This window comes from Larus michahellis, chromosome 2, assembly GCF_964199755.1.
Source record: "Larus michahellis chromosome 2, bLarMic1.1, whole genome shotgun sequence".
Taxonomy (NCBI): Eukaryota; Metazoa; Chordata; class Aves; order Charadriiformes; family Laridae; genus Larus; species Larus michahellis.
The window spans coordinates 153,850,946-153,874,326 of NC_133897.1; the positions used below are offsets into that span (position 1 = coordinate 153,850,946).

General features: G+C 44.1%; 1 protein-coding gene across 1 annotated transcript in view; it reads right to left on the reverse strand.

Annotated features, from left to right (window-relative positions):
- Positions 1–17,437: 17,437 nt before the first annotated feature.
- RAD21 (RAD21 cohesin complex component) overlaps positions 17,438–23,381 on the reverse strand; it is a 30,481-nt gene continuing 24,537 nt past the window's right edge. Inside the window, exons 13-14 of the mRNA XM_074577712.1 lie at positions 21,895–21,978; positions 17,438–19,259 (exon numbers count right to left, since the gene is read on the reverse strand). Of these exons, the coding sequence (XP_074433813.1) occupies positions 19,068–19,259; positions 21,895–21,978 (276 nt within the window). The 3' untranslated portion in view covers positions 17,438–19,067. The remainder of the gene's footprint in view (positions 19,260–21,894; positions 21,979–23,381) is intronic.

The following is a 23,381-nucleotide window of genomic DNA, read 5'->3' on the forward strand; positions in this document are numbered from 1 at the left end:
CCACCAGGACTCACTTCTTGCCCCCAGGTCAGGACTGGGGTGCTGGTGGGTGAGAAAACCTCCATCGAACCTGGCTTCAAGGCGGAGACAGGGAGAGCAGGCAAGTGAGGACCAGGAGCTGGAGGGGACATGGTCACGCAGAAGGGACCATGGTTTGCAATATTCCCTCTGTCTCCGCCATAACTGACATGATTTAAAATGCAAAGGGCTTTCGTAATTATTGCAGCTCTACTGCAACGAGTGAAACCATGCCAATTTGTCTCCAGGGAGGATCTAAGCCTAAATGTTTTACAGAGAAAGAAAGAAGATGAGAAGTGTGCATTTATCTTTCCAGTACGTTCTCTGGGCCTCATCCAAGGGGAAAACGTCTACTTCTTGTCTCAGGACCTTCAAATCCCAGCTGTGGGACTCTGGTTAGAGACCCCCATGGAAAAGTCTTAATGAATTTACCATGGGTTTTTTCGAATTCGTTAAAAATATGTCAAATCCAGTAAAGCACGCTAGTCTGTCTGTATGTTTTTCACTTGTCCCGTAGAAGCCTATGGCAGGGGTATCATTACCCACCCAGCCCTCTAGAGTTACTCGGTGATGGCACAACCCCCACTGCTCTGCCAGACGTGATGTATTTATGCCCAGCCAGCTGAACTCCCGATCGTTATGTCATTAAAGTGATTTCAGCTGGAAGAAATCATTTGGCCGTCCTGAGTGTTCAGTGTGATCCGGTGACCACACAGGACTTCCCTGCACCAGGACAGGAATTATATTGATAATTGATGGTACCACGTCAGGTGTGGGGCCACCTTGACTAAGGGAGATTTGACCCTCTCTCTCGTGTAATAGCCTCTGCCTGTGACGATGGACCCCACTAAAAGGAGAGGCACCGTTCCCTACCCTATGTTATTAGGAACACAAGGAAACAAAGGCAGAAATAACTTTGCCAGTTCACAGCTGAGGGGTAAAAAAATGACAGCATCTTGGCTTCCTTGTCTTGTGCTATTATAATGTCCTAATTCATTTTTAAAGATGTTCATCTGATGGTCACCCTCTTAACTGAAACAACACACCAGAATGGATAAACATAGGAAAAGATGCCTACCGGGACACTTTGCACAGTGAGGTGCTTAGTACCAGGGGTTTTTTTCAAGCGTAGGCAAATGAACAGGACAATTTTTCACTTGCTCAAAGCACCCACTCCTTAGGTTTCTAATGAGTTTCTAACCAGCACACCTGGTTTCTAAAGCCACTGCTCTGAGTGACAGAAACTCAGAGTGACAGAAAACACCTTGCAAGTCACCTGTAAAGACAGTTCTAAAAATCCTACAAGCTGTCCGTCAGGATCTTCAAGCATCTTTAAAAATGCGTCTGTCAAAACTTCACCACTGAAGCCTGAACTAAATCTCCACAGGTCACTGTTTTCCTCGCGCTATTCTGTCTTGAGAAGAAAATGCATGAAATGTTTGGAAAATAGCATAGCATTTAGCTTTACAGGGTATGTTCCCCTGAAATTGCCTGGATAAAGGCAGGGCAGCAAGAAAGCCACAGCCACAGCAAGGAGGCTGAGGTCTCTCTTCTGAGAAATAGGACAGCTTGAATTTTAAAGGGACTTTAAACAAAACAAGCAATACAATAAAATAATGGTTCCAAACTGTTCTGAAGTCTCGCCACGTATCTGGCTGATTAGTGGGCAGAGAAGGGGCAGGGCGGGCAGCCCGTATGGGGGCACTTAGCCCCTTGGAGGTAGGATGCCCTGGGACATCCACATGAGGGGCTTTCTGTGTGTCACCATCAATTTGATGGAAGTTTTATACTGGACTAACAAATTCAGAGACGTGGATATTTTTTGTGGAACAGTGGAATAGCCTTTCCCCAAGGCAGACAGGTCTGAGGAGCAGTTTGCTGCTGGGAACAAGTGCCTGGGGAGGGGAAACAGCAGTTGTTCTGGGGGCAGCAGGCTCCTCTTGGTACCACTTCTTTTGTACCTCACGGAAGGAGATTTTATTCTTCCCTGGGAAGTTTCTAGCTTTTGCGGTATTTGGAGAGAACAGTTAACCCGTAACCGCTGGCAGCAACCCACTACGAAGGGGCCGTGTTAAAGAGGAACCGCGGAGAACTCACTAAATTGCATTTCCTCAAAATGAAACAGGATGGGATTACAACATCTCCTTGGCATCGGCCTAAAACCAAAATGATTCTTCACTGACTAAATAATTTAATGTGCTGGTTAGACTACAGCCTGCAGCCTGAGATGGAAAGGAAGCTGGCTTGTCCTTAAATTCTGTCCCTTGCTCTCATGAGAGCTTGAAATAGGGCTAATGCTAAGTAATTCCTTCCATTGCCATCCTCGGACTCCAGTTTGATTACTCGCTGCATTAGTTTAGCGATTCCGTGATTTGGACCCATTGGTTTATTGATTTAGTCTTAATTGGAACCCAGATGCAATCACTGTATCATTCCATATTTAATTAACTTAGCCAAATTGTAGCAGATTAGCCCTTGCTGCCTTAAGAGTAAACTCCCTTGCTCCACTTCAATAAAATCCGTCACACCAGTTTACCCTGTCAGACTGCTCCGCGGGTCAGAAGCCCAACTGCACGTGTAATTTAGAATAAGATGTTTCCAGCTTACTTGATTCTTCCTTCAGATTAGTATGAATCCCTCCTATAATACTCGGAGAGCGAGAGCAGCGCAGAAGGGAGCACGGAAAACAAAGCCGAACAGAGGGAAAAGACCGGTTTTCTCATACTACTGATTTTTCCAGAAACACAGCATTGAATCACATAATTATTTCTAACTTAACTACTGACAGGTAGAAAAGGTTCAGAAATATGGTTTAGGCACGGACAAAATAACTGTTCTTACTGGTAGATGGATTTCCAGGTGTCAGACTATTCACTAGAGTGGTCATTGTTCATATTTGTACAGTACCTTACAGTCAGCTCTGCCTTCTGTCACGTTTGATAAGGAAATAGTCCACTCACTGTATTGAAATTTCAACTGCGAGCCTCTGCAGAGAGTAATCACACATTTTGGGGGCATTTTCCATTCTTGCTAGCTGGTGCTATTATTGAACTTTTCAACTAGTTGCCCGTGCTTTTTGCAGCATGATCACACTTTTTATTTCTTTCCCAGCGCGCTTTCTGTTAGCTGTTGCCCACAGAAATCTCCAGTGCCCAGCTACAAAGGAAGGCTGCGCAGTCCCAGACCCAAGGGCCTCTTTTCTTACCGTGCCCACATCTGAAACAGGGAGCTCCTGTGCTACGCGCATCTTTCCGGCGCCGTCTTCTTCAGTTTCCCTGGCCCTACAAGTATCACATGTACATCTGGTACTCTTGTTTGGATGAACCAGGGCCAAAACAACTCACCGCAGGCTGAACACATGCGTTTGTAGGTGAAAAGCTCTACGAGGTGGTTCTCAAATTTGATTTCTGAATCAAACAATGCATAGAAAAAAGGAAGATAATGAGTGTATTGTCTGCCTAGAAAAAGTAGGATGTCCATAAATGAAAAGATGCGTAAGAAACAACCAGAAATTACCAGAATGTTGATGCAGCTCAATTTCAGTCTCCAAAACTACAGGCAAGAAAATGAACTACATCTCAATGACTTGTAACAGAAACTGGGGCATTGGCTACAATGAGCTTGAAGCTGCTCTACTGAAATGATTCCATCAGATGTGAGCAAACAGCTGGAAGAGGAAAACGGCTGGTGTAAAGACCCTGGGCTAAATTGCTCACCAAAGTAACAGAAACTGCAGAAAAATGTCAAAACCTTTCAAGTTTCAGGGAGAAAAGGCAGCTGCTGGTCACGCTGGTGCAAAGGAAAAGGTGGCTGCCAAAAGAAATCAAAGGTTATGAGCCATGAAACGTCCACTGCATCAACGGAAGAGATCCTCCCTTCTCAGCGGCTCTCACCGGGACTTCTGCCACTTCGGGGAGCTGGGAGAACGGAGGAAAACCAGTAGCCAGTGGTTTCACCGAGCTGGTCCTGAACGTCCAATGCAGGAGGGAGCCTCTGCTGATGACAAAGCTGCTCCAAGCAAGCCCCTGCTGGTCCTGCTGTGGCAGCGGGGATGCACTGGGGACTGCTGTGACCTGCCCTGGGACTCTGCCAGGACAGTGGATGGTGGGGAAGGAGGGTGGCTTCGATCAGCCCATGGCAGGGTTTGCCAGAAGCCGGCGCGGCAGCCCCGAGGCTTTTGTTTTCCTGTATTTGATGTGTTATTGCAATGCTGTCAATATTTGAGCTAGTTTTTGATGCAGAACGAGTCCATCTGCTCTCTGCTAATGGAAATATTTCATTTATCGTCATGCTTTTTCCAGCTTTCAAACGTAGGCTGCCGAGAGAGCTCAGAGGTAATCCCGTGCATCTTGTGAGTGGGATAGAGCAAACAGAAAGGCCACGGCACTGCCAGCTCACCCACTCATCCCATCACAAATCCGTGCTTTCCTGATAAAGTGCTTTACAAACTAATATTGTACATGAAAAAGATTAAGCCTTTGAAATGAAGGAAGCAGGTGGATCACAGCTTGGTGTGCAGTGGGTGAACAGTGGCTGGAAAAAACCCTGCTAAATATCAAATCGAATGGGAACTTTACAGCATATTGTAGGAGACACTTGGTTATGTTAAATCTTGTACAGCGGACCACCCTCACTCTATTCACACACACACGCGGAAGTAAATTAGACAATACTTAATTTCCTATATCTCCCATGGAAGAGTAAGAGGCTGGGTCAACTCAGCCAGAAGAAATGTGATTCCAGAGAGTCCCCACAGTTCCAGCTCAAAGCTCCGATCAATACGGTATTCCTGCGCCTTAGAATAAAGACTTGTAAATATGTACTTGCCACCTGATTCTCTTTGTAATATAACCAGGGGGTATGTCTCAACAAGTGATAATTGGAAAACAACCACATGTGAGAAATCACCTTCCTTCAGAAAGGGGACAGCCAAAAATAGACCTGAGCAGATCACAGCCCAGGGCGCTCCAGGATCTTTCCACATGAATGAGAGCGAGTGGAAATGAAATGGCAAAATCAGAGCTGATGACAGCCTGCCTGCCTGCTGGATGTGACCTGCAAATGGATTTTAAAACATCTCCAACTACTATCACAATTCAGGCTGCAGACCCTCATTACCTGCACGGAGAGGGACATTTCAGAGGGAAAGGGGTGGCTTTTTTCCTCGTTGTGCCTCACGGTGCGTATGAGGTATCCCCAGACTCCTTGGCTTGATCTGCGGTATCTGCTCTGCATCTTTCTGCGCCAAGCACTCCCATTTCAAGCTCAGCAAACCATTTTAGGAATAACGAAACTGCCATTTCCATCAGACGTGAATGCTGTGCCAGCCCTGGCTTCACGCTCAGGAGCAGAATCCAGCATGGGCGGTGGGTCAGGCGAGGAGGCTCCAGCTCCCTTGCCAGCCAAAGCGAGAAGATAGCCCATAAATTAACTGACCAAATTGGCTAATGGCCTCATAATGATAGCGTTTGAATGTTAATTGTGTTCTCTCAGCATAAGGAATATCCACCGGTTCCCTTAATCCTGACAAATCAGCTTTTCGGTTTCTGACAGTGTCGTTTATTAGTCTTGTTTTAAACCATCAGGTTTAAAAATAGGCTTTGAAGGGGGAGCACTGGATCCTGCCTGGGAATGGGTGACAGGGTGAGATTATTAAACCTCCTCTGGCACAAGGAGGAAAAGGAGAGGGTGAGGGGGCAGCTGATGCCGTCCCAGTGCAGTCCCCTGGGGTGAGGGCGGCACTTGGTCACAGAGGGTCACATCCGCCCGCATCCTCTTCCCATGGGGTGATGACGACCAGCGTTCCACAACACCATTTCTGTTCGTTACAGCACCCGGTGGCAAGCAAGAGAGAGCAGTGACACAGCACCGGCTCCTGTGGGACGTGATCACCAAGGCTGTGGGGTGTCCCCTGGACAGCCCAGATCCATGGTCCCAAAATCCAGGACCGAAACTCTGACTTCACTGAAACCCATCGGGAAATTTCCACTCGCTTCAACAGCACTGGCATTTTTGCTTCATGTGACAAGGAGCCACACTTGCCCAGAATGAATGCTTTTTCTCCACGTAGCAAAGTTTCTACTGGTATTGGATAGACTTTCACCTGCCTTTGGCCTGGAGCACGTGAGATTCCATACCTGGATGAAGAAAACGGAACATTTATCCTGTAGTTTGAATTTAATAAATGAAAAGAAAAAGGAAAAGAAAAAAACATAGAGGAAGGCAGAGCCCCAGCTGAGGATGCTGGGACACTTGGAATGAGAAAGTCCGAAGGAGATGGAGCATTAGAAAGACAATAGGTCAAAGCTGCACAATGAATTTATCACCAGGCTCTGTTATTTTTGACATAGTTGTGTCATCCATCACAGGGAAGTTTCCTCTAAATGAGTGAAGTATACGGCAAGCTGCCCTTACAGTTATGCGCACATACAGAAGTAAAATACCTTGTCATAATTTTTTGCCAGAAATTTCCTGGTATGCTAAGAACACAAGGAGATTTATTTTTTTTTTCTGATTCCACTTACTATAGGAACATCCTTTTCCCCCTGTTTTATAATAACCCTGCTCCGAAGGTAGGACATCAGTTGGATTCACTGTACTTCATTTATCAAGTTTGCAAAGATACACAGAAGACATTCCCCGAGGGATGAGAAGTTCTGACACTTAGAGAAATAAAATTTAATATCTACTTTGCTGGTGTAATGGAAAATTTTATTACTTTCAGAAATATATTTCAAGTTGGGAGACAAAGGTTTTAGGCAGATGATTCGGAGAAAATTGTGTTTTATTGAAAATGGATATAAAAGTGGATTAAGTCTCTTCCCATACATTAATGCAACATATTTTAGTTTGCTTCAAGAAGTCTGACCAGCTTGTGAAAAATGCAAGCTTGTCAAGTTTATCAGGAGACATCCTACAGATAAGCCCAGTGCTCACATGAAAGCGTCCTGAGCTCTGGGAAGTGGCTGTAAAACCAGACAAAAGAAAACAAAGCTGGACAATTAGAAAATCCATTGTAATTGAAAAAATACATATAACAAGCACCTGGGCAAAAATCTCAAAAGCTGTAAAGTAACGTAGCAGTGGTAACTTCAGCACAGAAACTGGAACTGGTGCTTTGGAGACATAAGCACAGTTTTGTCTTCCGCTCTTCTGGCAGTGCCTACATAATCAGCTAAGATTTATACCATTGCCGGAAAATTAGATAACTCAGAGAAAAACGCCATCCGCTGGCATGAACGCTCTTCTTACTTGCCAGTAGACTTGCAAAGCAGAGAGGGCAGGGCATGATCACTGAACTTCATCTGTGGTGAGTCTCTTTCTTAGATGGGACTCTCACCACCACGAGAGTCTGAGACACCCATCTCGGTGCCACAAAGGGATGCAGAGGTAGGTCCAGCGCAACCCTGTGATGGGCTGCGGTTGGCACCACTGCTAAGGAGGCTGGCTGCCCTGGGTGCTGCTCTGACATGGCGACAAAGTGCATCACACCTGCCTGAGCCTCCAGTAACAAACAGGTTGAGAAATGACAGCCTCTGGAAAAAGAACATGGTCTTTTTCTGAAGGATATCAGGGAGAGAAGCTGTTATTAAACTGGTGCCTTAAAAAAAAACAGTCCTTGACTACAGGAAAACTGTTGTTCCTCCCTAAAATTCTTCTGAACAAATCTGTTCTGCCACACGTTCCTAAGGCTCACCAATACAAACTCCTCTGCGCAATTGCCCCCCAATTCTAGTGTACATCAACACCATTGTCCTTGCCTCCATCCTTCAGGACAGTCAACATCTTCCCATACTTCATACAGGGACGGTGCATGAATGGCTCCCTGCCCAGGAGGTTTCCCGACAGAGCTGTATTGGAATGAGCCATCTTCCTTCCTGCTGTTTCTCTTAGAACCAAAAGCACCAGGTTCTTCCACATGTCCCTGCGTTCCAGCCAACCGACAGCGTTTTGTACCAGGGAACAGGCCGCGCATGGACCTCGATTAGCAGTCAACACCCATGTACACTTTCAACTTGGTGAACAATCTGAAAAACTGGAATGTCACTTGAACACTGCTTCCATTGCACCTACAAGAGAAAACTAGAAACACAGTGATTCATATGGGGAAAAATAGGAGGGAAGTCTTTTATGCTACTGGAGCTGGGTTTGTGATGCTTCGCTAAACTAAGTGTTGCTGTTGATAGCAGATCTGTGCCAGAAATACCCCGGAACGGGAATTTATGGGAATGAAGGGACAGCAATTGCCAGAAAGGGAGGTACAAATAGTCCTTCAAGGACTTTCTTGTAAAGAACATTCCCCGCTGAGCCGTTTCCTCAATGGATAATTCCAATGGAGATTTTATATTCTCTGTCCAGGATATTTTTCTCCTATGGGTTGTTTTTATCAGTTGAGTAGTTTGGGTAATTTCCTTTGTGACCTGTGATTATCTCCAGGGTGGCTTGCATGTCCTTTCCTGAGAGGTTTGTGCTCCAGAGATGATGTTATAGAATCATCATAGAATCATAGAATGGCTTGGGTTGCAAGGACCTTAAAGATCATCTAGTTCCAACCCCCCTGCCATGGGCAGGGACACCTCCCACTAGACCAGGCTGCTCAAAGCCCCATCCAGCCTGGCCTTGAACACTTCCAGGGGGGAAGTGCTAGTTCTAGCCACCTTGAGCCTCCTAAAACTTTCTGAAACCTCCCCTTGCTCAGGAGCAGTCCTTCCCCGTCTCGCCTGGCTGTAAACGCCACCCTAAGAATGGCAGCTCCTTGAATAAGAAGCTGGTGCCTATAATCACCTGTAGTTGCCACCACTTTCTGAGTGTGTGGATGACATTGGCCTCTGGGATTTCAAATGAAGGCTCCAAAAAAGCTAGTTAACCTAAATCCAAATTAAGAAGGAAGTGAAAATTCCTTTCAAAGTTTTGCCACATGTCTGCGTTAGTGGGAGCATTGTTAAGATGTGGACTGGTTCTAACTAGCAGGGTGAAGTGACCCAAGAAGCCTCTTCTGCCTAGAAGACCTTTCAGATTTGAACACAGAAGAGGAAGGGAATAGAAAGAGTCTCAAAATCTGTTTTCTATACGACTAAACTTCTCCATGGCAAAGAAAGCATATGGTATGAATGCAGAAACTCATTAGTGCAGACCTTTGGGAGACACCATGATTAAGCAAAACAGAGCCAGATGAACATTTGAGAGAAACAACAAATTGCCAATGCTGGAGAAAAATAACTGAGCGCCACGTGACTACAGTTGCAGATTCATGAAAAGAATATTCAGGAATGTGATTTCTGAGAAAGACTTTTTCTGAGAAAGGTTTCTGGCTCTGTGAGACCAATCCAAGCATGGAGGGAGTAGGTTAGCTCCGTCCTCAGTGGCGGTATGGACAGATACTTAGGTTGGTAGCAGAGAGCTGATGACATTTTTCTGTGGACTGTTTCCACCTCATAGTACTTTAAGTATTTCAAGAATTTAAGATCCTTCCCTGGATTGCTTAGATTCTTGGTCCTTCTTTTACAATGAGGTCCTCTAAAATGAAAATATCAGCACAGAAATGCTATGAAGACAAGTTTTCTTCCCCTTTCAGAAGGAAATAAGGAGTCACAATGGAAGATAAATAGATGTGACTTCACACACATCCTTCAGTCAGCAGGAAATTAACTCCTTTAAATCTTCTTTTCTTGGCATTTTGCCCACTGTTCCACGGCTTTCATCAAGAAGTCGTTGTGCTTCTAAACCCTAAGCCTGAAAAAGAAGATCTAATTTAGCTGATTGGAGGAAAAAATATGGAGAAACTACAGTTTGTAAGGGATTATTTTAAATGCCAGCAACTTCTACTACATCAAACTGGGATAGAATCATAGAATCATAGTATTATTTAGGTTGGAAGGGACCTTTCCGGTCATCGAGTCCAACCATCAATCTAACTCTGACAAAACCCATCACTAAACCATATCTCTAAGCACTATGTCTACCCGTCTTTTAAATACCTCTAGGGATGGTGCCTCGACTACTTCCCTGGGCAGCCTGTTCCAATGCTTGATTACCCTTTCAGTGTAAAAATTTTTCCTAATATCCAGCCGCTCTTCCCCAAGCCTGTAGCGCTGCATGGGGTTGTTGTGACTTGGCCTTGTTGAACCTCATGCCATTGGCCTCGGCCCATCGATCTGGCCTGTCCAGAGCCCTCTGCAAAGCTTTCCTACCCTCAAGCAGATCAACACTCCTGCCCAACTTGGTGTCATCCGCAAACTTACTGAGGGTGCACTCGATCCCCTCGTCCACGTTGTTGATAAAGATACTAAACAGAAGAACAGCTAGAAAAAAAATCTAGAAGCTGATTATAGGAGGATGTGTTTTAAACACGTGCAGACTATGCATTGTAGCGATGATTTGTCAAATGATGAGCCAATTAGTTCTGCAATCAAGCTTCACAAACTTCACTGTACCTTTTGGTTAAGCTGGATTTCTCTGTCCTGTGTTTGGAACAGAATTCTTCCAGGCAGAATTAATTAGAAGCTGAAATTTTCAAATAATGTACAGTTTTTGTAGCAGGCTATTCCAATGACCTTAAAACATCATTTTTTGCTTTACATGTCAGCCGCAAATTTACTGTAACATTTTAAATTACCTTTTTGGATTTAAAACCTGGTGCTAACTTGGTAGGTCTCCACTGGAGTAGGTGGAAGAATCATGAACGAGCATTCTTGACTCGCATCTGTGTAATGTACGGGTGAAACCAGCTTGATTTCTGCTTAAAAGTTGCATTGTTTTCACTTTCCTACTATAAAGCAGAAAGACATCTTCTTTTGTCCCTTGCCCTAGTCCTGGTATTCTAGTCTAAGTCTTACCCAAGTGATGAAGACCTGACTGTGCATCAGTGGCTTGGGTGCAAGGACTCTGTCCTAACTGTGAGGCTCCTGGTGGGAGATGCTCTCTCCATCTGCCTCCTCGGCTCTGCCTCTGGCAGGTCGTGCTGTGACAGGGGACAGAGTATTGGCTTTCCTCTGCAGCCGCGACACGCTTGAGGTGACAAGACATAGAAGTGAAATGGCAGGGCACGCACCTTAGTCATCTTTACAGGGTTCTCTCACATGGGCTTCACCCACCCTGGCTGGCCACGATCGGGCTTTCTAGTAGGACAGGCTGGGAAATTGCTCTGCTGGAGAGGAAGGAGAGTGGGCACTTCGTAGTCCAGGTGCCCGGCCAAGTGCCGTTCATGGAGGAGCGTTTACACACATGTCCTCACACAGTGCATCCCCTGCCAGCTCCCGTAGAGCAGGCAAACCCCGAGTCCAAGGCTGCCAGGGAACTCTTGGCAGCTCACAGTTGAGTACCAGACTTGGAGCCGCCATGTAAGAGCATCCGTTTTCTCTTTGGGCAGAAGAACACTCAGGCCAAGGTTTTTACCTGAGTACTCAGAAATGATGTGTGTGTTGGTCACCGTACCACAGGAATCCAACAACTTGCGCAGCGCTGTCTCCCTCAGCCAGACACAAACACTGCTACCATGGGCCCGTTTTCTTCACAGATGACAAGTTCTGAATCCCACGTACTGCACTGACACGTATCCAGGCGTTTGGCAACCCAGCTCCTCTCACTGTAAGGAAGAAAGTGTTAGGTTCAAAAAATTGCTGTTGTTTAGTTGTTAACTAAAACCACACACATTAATGCAAAAATAGAAGTGCCACACTTAGGAGGTAGGAGAATGTAACCACCAAAATCTGAAGAGTAAGAGTAGTCTCATCTTTCCTTCCAGTATGGTAAGCATGTCTTGGTTGTGTTTTTCTACCGAGGATGCCTGATGTGCACGTGAGGTAAAGGTGTGCTTTTCTATCCAACGCAGAATGAGCACACGTAGCCCTGGTTGCAGAAATCCGGTCCTTTGACACAAAAAGTCTTAGCCCTAAAATTAGGCGGAAAACTCTCTGTTACAGCTGAAAAGCTGAGCACGGAAATGGAGAGGGGTTTTGCAGAAGGGCCGCCGAGACGGCACGTTCGTGTTTGTGCCGGTGGATGTTTTGAGCAGGCGGGTAACTTTGTCATATCCTCGGCCCGGCAGCCAAACTGCAGGCCCTGGCTCTCACCCTGCCGAATCCACCTCCACAGCTGGCAGAGCTCATGCCTCCGCCCCATTTGCGATGAAAACCCATGGTTCATAGAATCATAGAACCATAGAGTTGGAAGGGGCCTCTGGAGATCATCTAGTCCAACCCCCTGCCAGAGCAGGGTCACCTAGAGCAGGTTGCACAGGAACGCGTCCAGGTGGGTTTTGAATGTCTCCAGAGTTGGAGACTCCACCACCTCTCTGGGCAGCCTGTTCCAGTGCTCTGCCACCCTCAAAGGAAAGAAGTTCCTCCTCACGTTTAGGTTCTATCCCTTTCACTCCAGCCTCGGGGTTTCAGAGCCCAGTGGCTCCACTGTACGTACGCCCAGCGCATCTGGCTGGGTTTGGCACCCGCTGGATCTCCCTTGGGGTGGGGGGGACTGGTCTGCACGTCACACTGAGCCAGAAGGGCCCTTTCCTATCAGAAACGGCATTACCAAGCCATAAGAACAAAGCCTGCCATAAATGCAAAATAATTTTAGGTAAGGAGACATTCAAGGCCAGGCTGGACGAGGCTCTGACCAACCCGATCTAGTTGAAGATGTCCCTGGTTACCGCAGGGGCGTTGGACTAGATGGCCTCTAAAGGTCCCTTCCAACCCAACACATTCTACGATTCTAAGGTTATCCGCGTACCTATCTAGCTAGACGTAACGCTGCCCTCTGAGGCAGGCTCAGCCTCCTCCTCCTCCCCGGGCACTGCGTGTTGGGGGCAACCTGCACCTGCCACCCCCAGGGAACATGGAACTCCCAGATCAGGACAGGGAGCTCAAAAACTTCCCCCGCAGCCACCTGCACCAGAGACCGAGCCGCTCGCTCCCTCGTGCCTCAGCCAAAGCAGCTCGTTGGGAATCGGTAAAACCCGTCGAACATCTGCAGCGCTCCGATAGTCGCGTCACCCCTGCCCAGGGGACAGCACAGGCGAGACAGGGGGTGACGGGGACTTTGCTGCTGACATGAAGGATGGTTTAAGTATTCCTGGTACATTCCTCCCACGCGTGGCCTTGGTTTTCAACCTTTTTTAGTATTGGGGCTATCTGCTCAGCTCGGAACAGAGCCTCCCTGCAATTCCACCGGCTTGGTGGCGAAGCCGACAGAGATCCCAGCCCCAATTCACGCCGCAGGGAGCCTGCTGCAATTAACGAACTGGAACTACTTCTGACAGATGTGAAGATGAAACTTCGCACTGGAAGCACCCGGTGTCTTCCGCACTTATTTCAGTCTTGAGAAATGATCAAGGAAAACCTGCAGCTTGTGTTGCTAAGCGCCTGCCACCATAACAAACCTTGCCATGGCTTTTCTGGCTCATTGCTGCCTCCCTCAGCATCGTCAAGACTAGCTACAAGTTTGTATTAGTGTAATTAGCAAATGCAAAATGCTACGTTTAGTTTATTTTCAGGGTCTCTCATCAGTTATTTGACCAATCAGGGAAACATTCTTAAGCTAAGCATCAAATTTGGCTTTTGAATCCAAATACTAAGCTGCTTCTCCTTCTATTTTTTCTCACAACATTGACTGTGGTTTCTTATTCCTTAAACATCAGCATTTCTTTTGTTTTGGAGATTAGTCCCGTAGTCAAGGAATATGAGAAGCAGTTTAATTTGCACAAAAACAAATTTAGCCGAGCTTTTCTGCAAAAATGCTCAGCGGTGGAACGGTTCATGGTATCCCGATAAAACGCACCGCGATGTGTGGTACACGCTGCCTGTGAAGCGCACGTTGACACCAATTCTGGCTTGCTCTCAAGTAACACGAGGATTGGGTATATTAACTTTCACAAAATGAGCAGAAAGCTTGTGTAGACACATCCGCTGGCACGGGCTGGACTTGAGCTCTGTCACAGAAATACCCCATTTGAAGGGGAACATTCAACTGCTGCCTTTGGAAAAGCAGAATTTTAACGCTGGTGTGCAAGTTGAGGATAACCATGCCAATGCACCAGTTTTAGCCAATGCTGAGCTCAAGCAGCATTAGCGTGAATAATTTTCTTAGACTGATTTAACACACATGCAAAAGTTGGCGCAGCCATCCGAAAAAGCAATCCTCACCCCTTCCCTTCTCTATTCTCCTGCCTGGTGCTTCTTGTGTTGTGCTGGCACAGGTTTCTGTCTGGCTGCCCAGTGCGCGGGATACAGGCATGGATCCAGCTGGAGGGAAAAAACCCACGTTTCTTTCGGTGGGTTTTGCCATGAATCGGTTCCCACCGTCCTCCAACCTAGAGAACTTAATGGTACAAATCATTACCAGCACTACCTGGGCACTGCAAGGCAGGGAAAGGGGAAGTATTCTGAGAGAGTGACAGCTTAATTTACGGATGAGTCCGCGCCTGGAGAACACTACTGGCCTCAAACCCCCATCTGCTCTAGAAGGATGCTAAGCGTCAGGAGCAAACCTGTGTTTCTCATCACATGTATTCTTGATCGATGTCAAAGGACATCTATAAACATCCATGATGAAAGGTCAACCACACAGTCCTCCATTATTTAGTGCTAGTTTCAGGCTACGTTATAACATTTACTGTTTTTATTGAAAACAAAAGTTGGGCAAACAAGAAGGATGGGAGAACATGTAGAGACTGAGCTCATGACAGCCAAGCTACTTCTTGTAGCCTTCCTGGCTGCTGGGAAAGAGCTGGGGCCAAGTGAAATGGGAGGGTGTGTTCTCCCAGAAAGTTTCTGGCACTTTATTCTACTTATAACACAACATTAACATTACTGTCTGGCTAATATGAACATTTTCTCCTAGCTGAGTTCTGGGTTGTTTTTTTTTCTGGACTCTGCATGAAAATGTTTTGAAATAAAACAAATGTAAGAACGGCTCCTATGAGAATAATGAAGGAAAATCTTCCCTTTTTCTACCTCCTCCTCTTGTCTCTCCAGTGGCTTTATCAGCTGTACAGAGAGAATTGTCCTTTCTTCAGTGTGTGTTAGGACAGTCCATCTCCCACTCCTTTAGCTTTCCTCTATTTCACCTTGCAGACGTTCACAGCATATAGCCTAGCCCATCTCTGTAGGTCTAACAAAAGAAAAATCTTTGAAAAAAGCACAAGCAGGAACACGATAACCACTTGAGGAAATATATTCCACGAGAGCTTTGGAAACAGAAAAGCTTAGCAGAACCCCACTCCTCCCCCAAAAGGTCATCTGTTACGTACCACCACACAGACAGACGTGTGGCAGTGGGATGACAACAGGGAGTGGAGAATAACCCTTCCTTTATTTGCAGGTGGAAAGACCAGCTCCACATCCTTACCACCACCTACCTGACCCTCCAACAAAGCCCCCGAAGCCAAGTTGCACATGACAGCTGCCAGCTGGTTGGTTTAAAGTCTTTAAGTGCGAGTTCCAGTGATAGCTAAAAGTATTGGCTGAAGGCGAGTTAGAACCTGCCTTAGAAAACGTCTTGTGAGTTATGAAGAGTCCTCTACTCATACCCTTCCCAGAAGCAGAGCACTCTTTAACCTACAGACACAGGTAACATTACCTGCCTGACCTCCTCCTTCCGCCCCAGCTGGCATGAGAACAGAGCTCTCTCGGGGGACAACTGGAGCAGTGCGTCTTCAAGGCTGTCAGACATGCAGGGCAGGAATTCATTCAGCAACTGAATCTCCTTGCAGGAATATTGCCTTAGATTCAGGAACTGTTTTCTTTTTCACCCACCAAAAAGGAGTAATTTGGAAAGCGGGGCATGCCCAGTAGTTACTGATGTAAATACTTCAGATTTGCAGACAGAACAAACCTGCTGCCAGCAGGGAAGACAGAGCACCGAGAGGTAGCCGCAGCAGTTCCTTCCCCTCACTGGTGCAGCGTAACGCTGTAGCCAAACACGCTGGAGACATTCCAGCCTGCAGGGTAAAGCAGCAAGGAATACGTTTTACAGGAATGTGACCCATCGCATCTACATCCCTCACAAGAAGATTGGTTTCTGAAAAGTCGATGGTGTTACTCACTGAACTGCTAGGAAAATGGCTCCTTATCTAGTAAAAGCTAACTGAATGCTTATGGTTAATTCCTTTAAAACCATTTAGACATTTATTTGAAGAGGAACGATAATAAAATGCAGATGGTGTACTTTTTTTTTAAGTCCTCCAATACCTTTGTAAAGAACAGCAGTCACAGGGTAAACAGAATAAATGCTGCGCAACAGACAGCCTTTCTGCATCTCATCATCTGTCTGCGCAGTAACAGAGGAGGGAAACACACTTCTTGTAGATATAGGAGAAATAGAGCGCGCGAATGGTTTGTCTATCAACATTCCTTGGACCTTATTCAACAGCTGATCAGCGTATTACTGCGAAGCCTGCTTTCCAAGAAACCCAAGTCTCTCAGTGCTACTTGCGGGCCACATTACAAACTCCTGTATGTTATAAACAAATCCTGTACATTATAAAGCAGAGCTTGCATTCATTGCCTCGGGTTATATTTAACATCATCACGAGTACACATTTGTGCAAAATCTTGTCACGCGTGCTGATCACAGTGATGTAACAGCAAAACTGGCGACAGAAGTGTCCTAGATTATTGACACAAGAAAAAGGCAGAAATCCTCTTTCATTCTAGTGCGAGTACCCGAGTCCCTATACTTCTCTCCCTTACAGAGCTTTAACCAAAGGAACGAAAAATCAAGTCCTCATATTCCGGTGCGGATGCGTTGCACACATATGCAGACACTCAAGCCAGCTCAACCCCGACCACCCTGCACGCCACAAGGCTCACAGCACAAACAGAAGCAGCCCGGCTGCTTCCACAGGTAGCTCAGAGCAGTACAGTCACTCTTGTGTGGAGCCCAGGCACCGTATTGGATCCAGGCTGGTTCTTCAACTTCCCCAGACAGCCCGTGTCGACCCTGGGCTCCACACAAGCTCTGCAGGTAACCCGAGTGACTCTACAGGAGATGCGCTGCTTCTACAGGCTTGGATCCAAGCATCTGGATCTACCAGGAGCACATAAGTTCAGAAGCACTGACATACCCGCATGCAGAGGGGATTCTAGAAGCAAGGGAACAGCAGAGCTACAAGAATTCAAGCTGGGTAGGTTCTGGCATTCAGAAGGGACTGGCATGGAGATGAATCCCATTTTATAGACAGTCTCCCCTAATTTTCCGCACAGACATTCCTAGCATAGAATGCCTGAACAAAACCACAGTACGGTCAGCAAAACAACTCTTCCTTCTAATGGCAAGAAACCTACAACATATTCAAGTTTAAATCTCTCTCAGAGCTAAATCATTACACTTCCACTCCTAACACCAAAACAAGCAAACCTGTAAATGCTAGGTCCCTACTACAGAAGAATCAAAAGGTGTTCAAGCAAGATACCGAGCTAAAACATAACAGCTTATAACACAACTTTTATTAGAAAAGTTATACATAACAGCATCAACTATTTTCAAGAATATTAACCTTGAAAAGCAACAGACTAAAAATGTGTAACAAGAAACTAATGACCTTTTCTATAATTAAACATTCAAGTTATCTACAATGTCTCTTTTTACAAAGGGGGAAATCATGGTTTTACAGGCACATCATGTTGAAAATAAAGCTGCAGTAACTTTATACAATTAACTTTTTTGAGGATTATTAAAACATGGTCATCATGTAGTCTCCGATTTTTTTAAAAACATTCACATAATTTTACATTTGAGTATACACTGAAATTTCAGAGTCCCAAAATTATTTCACAAAAGTGCCAACATTAAAACCAGAACCTTCAGTGTGAATAATTTTGCCCTAAAAAAAAGTTAAGACAGGTTTCCATAATCAACATATTCACATAATTTCTGGTGCTACTTGGTCTAACAGTAAAGCTTCATTCTTTATAAGTAAAAATCAAATGGGACTTCTTTTGCAAAACCGATAAAATGTTTTGAACACAGGAGTGTGCATTATTGGAAAAATCGATACTAAAACCATAAATATATCCAAAGAGCCATTAATACGCTACACAATTAAGTGGAACTGTGCCTGTTTGTACTGTATATTCGAGTTTGTTGCCCTTTCGGTACAGGTGGTATCTGAATTTAGCATCTTTACAGAGGCAATCTGTTCAGCTTCTCTTATTCTTATCTTCATATGCCTGCTTAATAAAAATCAGATAATTTACAATCTAGAAGTCTGTTTTAAAAAGTCTGGAGTTTATATACAGCTCTAACAAACCTAAAGCATTTTGATATCTTAAAAGGTTTAAATGAAATGACTAGAGTTTTCATTTGACGCTTATTAACAGTAATTAGCCATTATCAGTAGTGGACCGTAATGAGGTGATAAGTGAAAAGGAATGTTTCGTCTAAAATGCTTAACACATGTTCCGTCTTTTCATGTATGTAACAGTATCACATAGAGGAAGTGCTTTCCACAGACACCCGTTTCCCCTTAGCATCAAGGGCTACAAAAATCCGACTGCAAAAATGCAGTGACAAAGCAAGCTGACATATCAGGCACTACCTTTCATATTGGCAGCTGTAAGAGACCCACAGTATGCACAACGATCTAGGGAAGGGGAAAAAACCCACTACTATGAGAAGCAGACCGAACATTTCAGACGAGTTTGGCAAAGTTTTTAATCAGACAATATGTTGGCCATTCAGGTTTACTTGTATAGGTTAAAAATATCACTATTGAATCAACTAGGCAAATTATCGTAAGACATTTTCATCGATACTCAACATTACATGCACCAATATTGCACACATCTGCTCTGAGTTGTTAAAACAATCTTCATCTGGGTCCTTGAGCTGTCTGGTTTCTGCAGTTGGAACTCAAGCCACCCACCCCAGCAGTTTCACTAAAAATTTAAGTGGTAAATTTAAAATACAAAACCAAAATAACCCAAAAAGAAAACCAAGGACTTTATACAGACAATAAAATCTAAATTTTCTGCAATGGTCTTGTGGGCCCTACAGATGGGGCAATACACGTACGCACTAGTGAAACAAACACTAGCTCTGCTGTATCTAACCATTCAAATAATATGAAATCTGGGACCAGGTGTCGCAATGATGTCACTGTAAGGCTCCTCCTGTGTCAGCTCTATGGCTTGCTGTTTTTTAAGTACCAGGAAACTGTAGAATTTTGCAGCTGCTTGTTTTCTATTCGTATTTCTGCACAGCTCAAGCAAACTGATAGATTCCGCTCCAGTCTTAGCAAGAGCTCTCTGAAAAACACAAACATTGATACCACAAATTAAATGCAGAACTACATACAAACAAGGAAGTCCCTGGCAAGATTCTGTTTGTTGGCACCCCCAGGACACTGTGAGGGATTGGGAAGGACTCGACATTGGATGGGGACGTTGCAACACGTACATAAAAAATTCTATGTGGATCTTATTTAAATGAAACCAAGAAGGCTTCCCAGAGATGTGTGAAAAATCAGTCTTGAATCTGTGCGACTTATAGTCACATATTGCAGAAACACTGTAGTATACCATAAGATTTCCTTTCTGCACCAGCAGCTAGCCAGTCTCTTTTGACTACAGGTCAATTATTTTTAAACAGGAACAAAAAATCCTGTTTTATTTCTCAAAATAAAAATAACTCAAAAAATAATCATGATCTGTTGTTTAAAACAAAATTTCAAGAGCTTAGGTTATTTAAAAGATGCATAATTTTCCCAGGGAGAAAGCCTGTTTATTTCTAGAACTCTTCTGTTTGTCTGAAACTAAGTACCCATGGCCACTTATATTTTTTCAAAATCTTGGCCAGAATATAAAAAAAATAATTCAGGAAAATACATCTGTTTGCTGGCTAGAACAACAACTGACGTCTTCAATTTAAAACAGAACCGTCTGCTCTGGAATATCTACTAGATGAGAAGATATTAGGCTGGCCAAACCGAATTACTTTATATTAAACAGATCTTAACTTTGAATCTCATTACAGACTTAATGTTTCAGCCATCCAGTGTGATGCTCTTCTGGGAACATGGAAGAAAGAATTGAGAGAAAAAAAAAAGGTAGATATGGTCCAAAGAGAGTTCATCAGAAACTGTGATGAAACATTATGAGAAAAAACATTACTGTCTAAACATCTGTACACTTTAAAAAATTATTTTTAAGCAAGTTGCACTGGTTTGGGCTGGGACAGAGTTAATTTTCTTTGCAGTAGCTCATACAGTGCTACGTTTTAGATGGGATCAAATGTTTTCATTTTGGAGCAAGGAGGCTGGAGGTACGCAAGAAGCTGGGAGGGGACACAGCCGGGACAGATGTCCCAACTGACCAAAGGGATATCCCATACCCCATATGACATTCTCAGCAATAAAAACCAGGGGAAAGAAAAGCGGGGGGAGTGCATACATTGGGGGTTATAGCATTTGTCTTCTGAAGTAACCATTATGTGCAACAATTCCCTACTTTCCTGGAAATGGCTAAATGCCTTCCTGCCGATGGGCAGTAGTGAATGAATTCCTTATGTTGCTTTGCTTGCGCACGCAACTTTTGCTTTACCTATTAAACAGTCTTTATCTCAACCCACATGTTTTCTTGCATTTACCCTTCCGATTCTCCTCCTCATCCTACCAGTAGGTACTGAGTGAGCAGCTGTGTGGGACTGCGCTAATTACCAGCATTAAACTACAACAACAGTTTAAAACAATCTTACTTAAACTAGTGGAATTCTTGCAGGTGTGCAAAAGAACTTAGATCACATTAGTACACAATGCAATCTGAACTAAATTTAAGTGTATTTAAGTGCCATAAAGGCTCTTTAGGAGTTTAAAATTAAGGTTTCATTCTTTAGAGATGTACGCAGGTAATTCTTATGGTATAGCTCGTAATATTTTCCAGAAACATAAAGCTTTTGCTTGATTATATCATTTTTGAGAAACTTAATATAATACAAAATACTACTAAAATTTCAGTTGACTGAGAACTCGATAGCAGTCCCCCCTTCCTCCCAAACCCACTTCCGTTCAAAGATACAATAATGACAATGAGCTTTTATCAGTAGAGATGGAGCCTATCAATTTCACAAAAAGTGAGGATGACTTTGGAGAACAAAAACAGCTTAGAGAGCTGGAACTGACACACTTCAGAGACAGCAGAGTTTCAGGAGCTGCCAAAATGTTTACGGGAACAAAGGGGTAGGAAAGGCAAACTAGACTGAAAGGTAAAGGCAGTCCAAGAATATATGAAGTAAATGTAGAGAGACCTATATGAAAACAGACAGCAGTTTGCACTTAAGTTCAAGTGTATTCTAGGGGTGTTCAATTATCTTCTAAGAAAAAAAGCTCTTGAGCTCTAGCAAGCAATAAGCCATCCTACAAAGGTTATCTGGCTGTGCAGACTGAAGCCACATGCTGAAAGTAATGCTTGCACCTCAGCCAAGGTCAGGTTCCCACAGTTGTTGTGTATTCAGCTTATCGTAGCTTGAAGATTTTGAACCAGCCTAGCTGGGAATAAACATCCCATAAAATGGTTTTATCCCTAGACCTTGACTAGGCTTGCCTAGAGTCAAGTAGCACAAAATCAAAGATACTAAGGTTTTATTAAAAAAAAATCATACCCAATTATTTTAAAGTTTTGATTTCTGGGAGTCTTACTTGCACACCAAATGTGAACATGAAGGTTGAAAAACAGTTAAATGAAAGATTTAACTTCAAATGTTCTTTTAAATAAAGTGTCAATTATATTATGATTTAATCAATTACAAGCGTTTTTTCCCCTTTAAGGCAGAACTGGCATTTTAAGTCTGTAACATCTACTGCAAGGAAAGCTTTTAACTCAGGTCAAAAGTGTCGGTAGGCACACTCAAAAGCAACTTTAAGAGAAAGCAGATTATCATGTGTACCTGAAGTCCATGAAGCATTTGTTGAGTCCTCTTGTTCCACCTCCTTTCTTCTTGATCCTGATCACCCCCTGTGCCATCTTCTTCCTGCAAGCAGTCAAAATTCACGCATTTACAAAACAATAATCTTTTCATCCACTGAGTTATGGAATAAATGAGGTATTTCTAGATATCACTGCAGCTTCTTCTTTTCATCAAGCCAGAAGGTTTAGACAACTTGAGTCACAGGATACATCTAGGAGAGGCAGGTAGTGGGACGGAAGAAGACACACACGTTAAGTTGATGTATCATAGTAAGGTTGCCTGCCACTATGATTATACCTCAAAACATTATGCTGACAATTAGTAAACACAAGAGTTCGGTCATGACAGCTGAATGAGAAGAGACACTTCAATCTAATCTAGGAATGCTAGCACTGAACATGGTATCAACAGTGCTTTTATTTTGCAAACATTAATAAACACAGACATGTTCTCATTTCACTGTGGAAACAGAACCATTGAAAAGCAAACCAGGTTGTTGCTGAAAGCCGCAAAGGCCGGCAGTAACAACTCACCTCTCCATGTCCTGTGAAGCACTCACCTATGCAGAACACTACTTGTTTATGGAAGATGTGTTATGCTTTTAAAATAAGAGCTTTATTTCAAACCAGCAATTAATTAATGAAAGCGACACATGCAAACTACTTTGTTTCTAGTCTTAACTCAGGAACCTCAAGCTGTACAGAAAAACTGTTTGGCCAATTATATTATTTCTCAAAAGTCAGCCAGCATGTATTTCTTCCTCTTCATTGTACGACTTTAACATTCATCTGCATCCAGCAACATCCTGAAGTGGTCAGACAATTGGGCTAGACAATAGTTGTAGGTCCTTTCCTTCCAACTGAAAATATTCTGTTCTATTCTAACAGGTTTTTTTACATTTCTAGGAAAGTTATCTCGATTAAAGTAATTCACATTTCTTTGTATGTGTCACTTGTTACAGAAGGAAAATTCCAGATACGTTACTTCAACAATAAAACAGTTTTTAAAAAGCTAATTTAATGTTATGCAGTTTGGGTGTAAAATAAGAAGAATCAATGAAGTTTGGTTTAATAGCCACAGAATATTCAACACTGTAGCTAAGAAACAACTTCAGTTATCAGATTTTGGGACATGGACAGTTGTATTGGTTTTGCATGGCAAGGTTTTGGTAATGCAGGGGCTACAGGGATAGCTTCCGTGAGAAGCTGCTAGAAGCTTCCCTATGTCTGATAGGGCCAATGCCAGCCAGCTCCAAGACAGACCCGCCACTGGCCAAGGCCGAGCCCATCAGCAGCAGTGGTAGTGCCTCTGGGATAACATATTTAAGAAGGCGGGGGGAAAAACGTGCAACAGCAATTGCAGCCAGAGAGGAGCGAGAATATGAGAGAGCAGGAGGGGAAGAAGGTGCTCCAGGCACCAGGGCAGAGGCTCCCCTGCAGCCTGTGGGGAAGACCATGGTGAGGCAG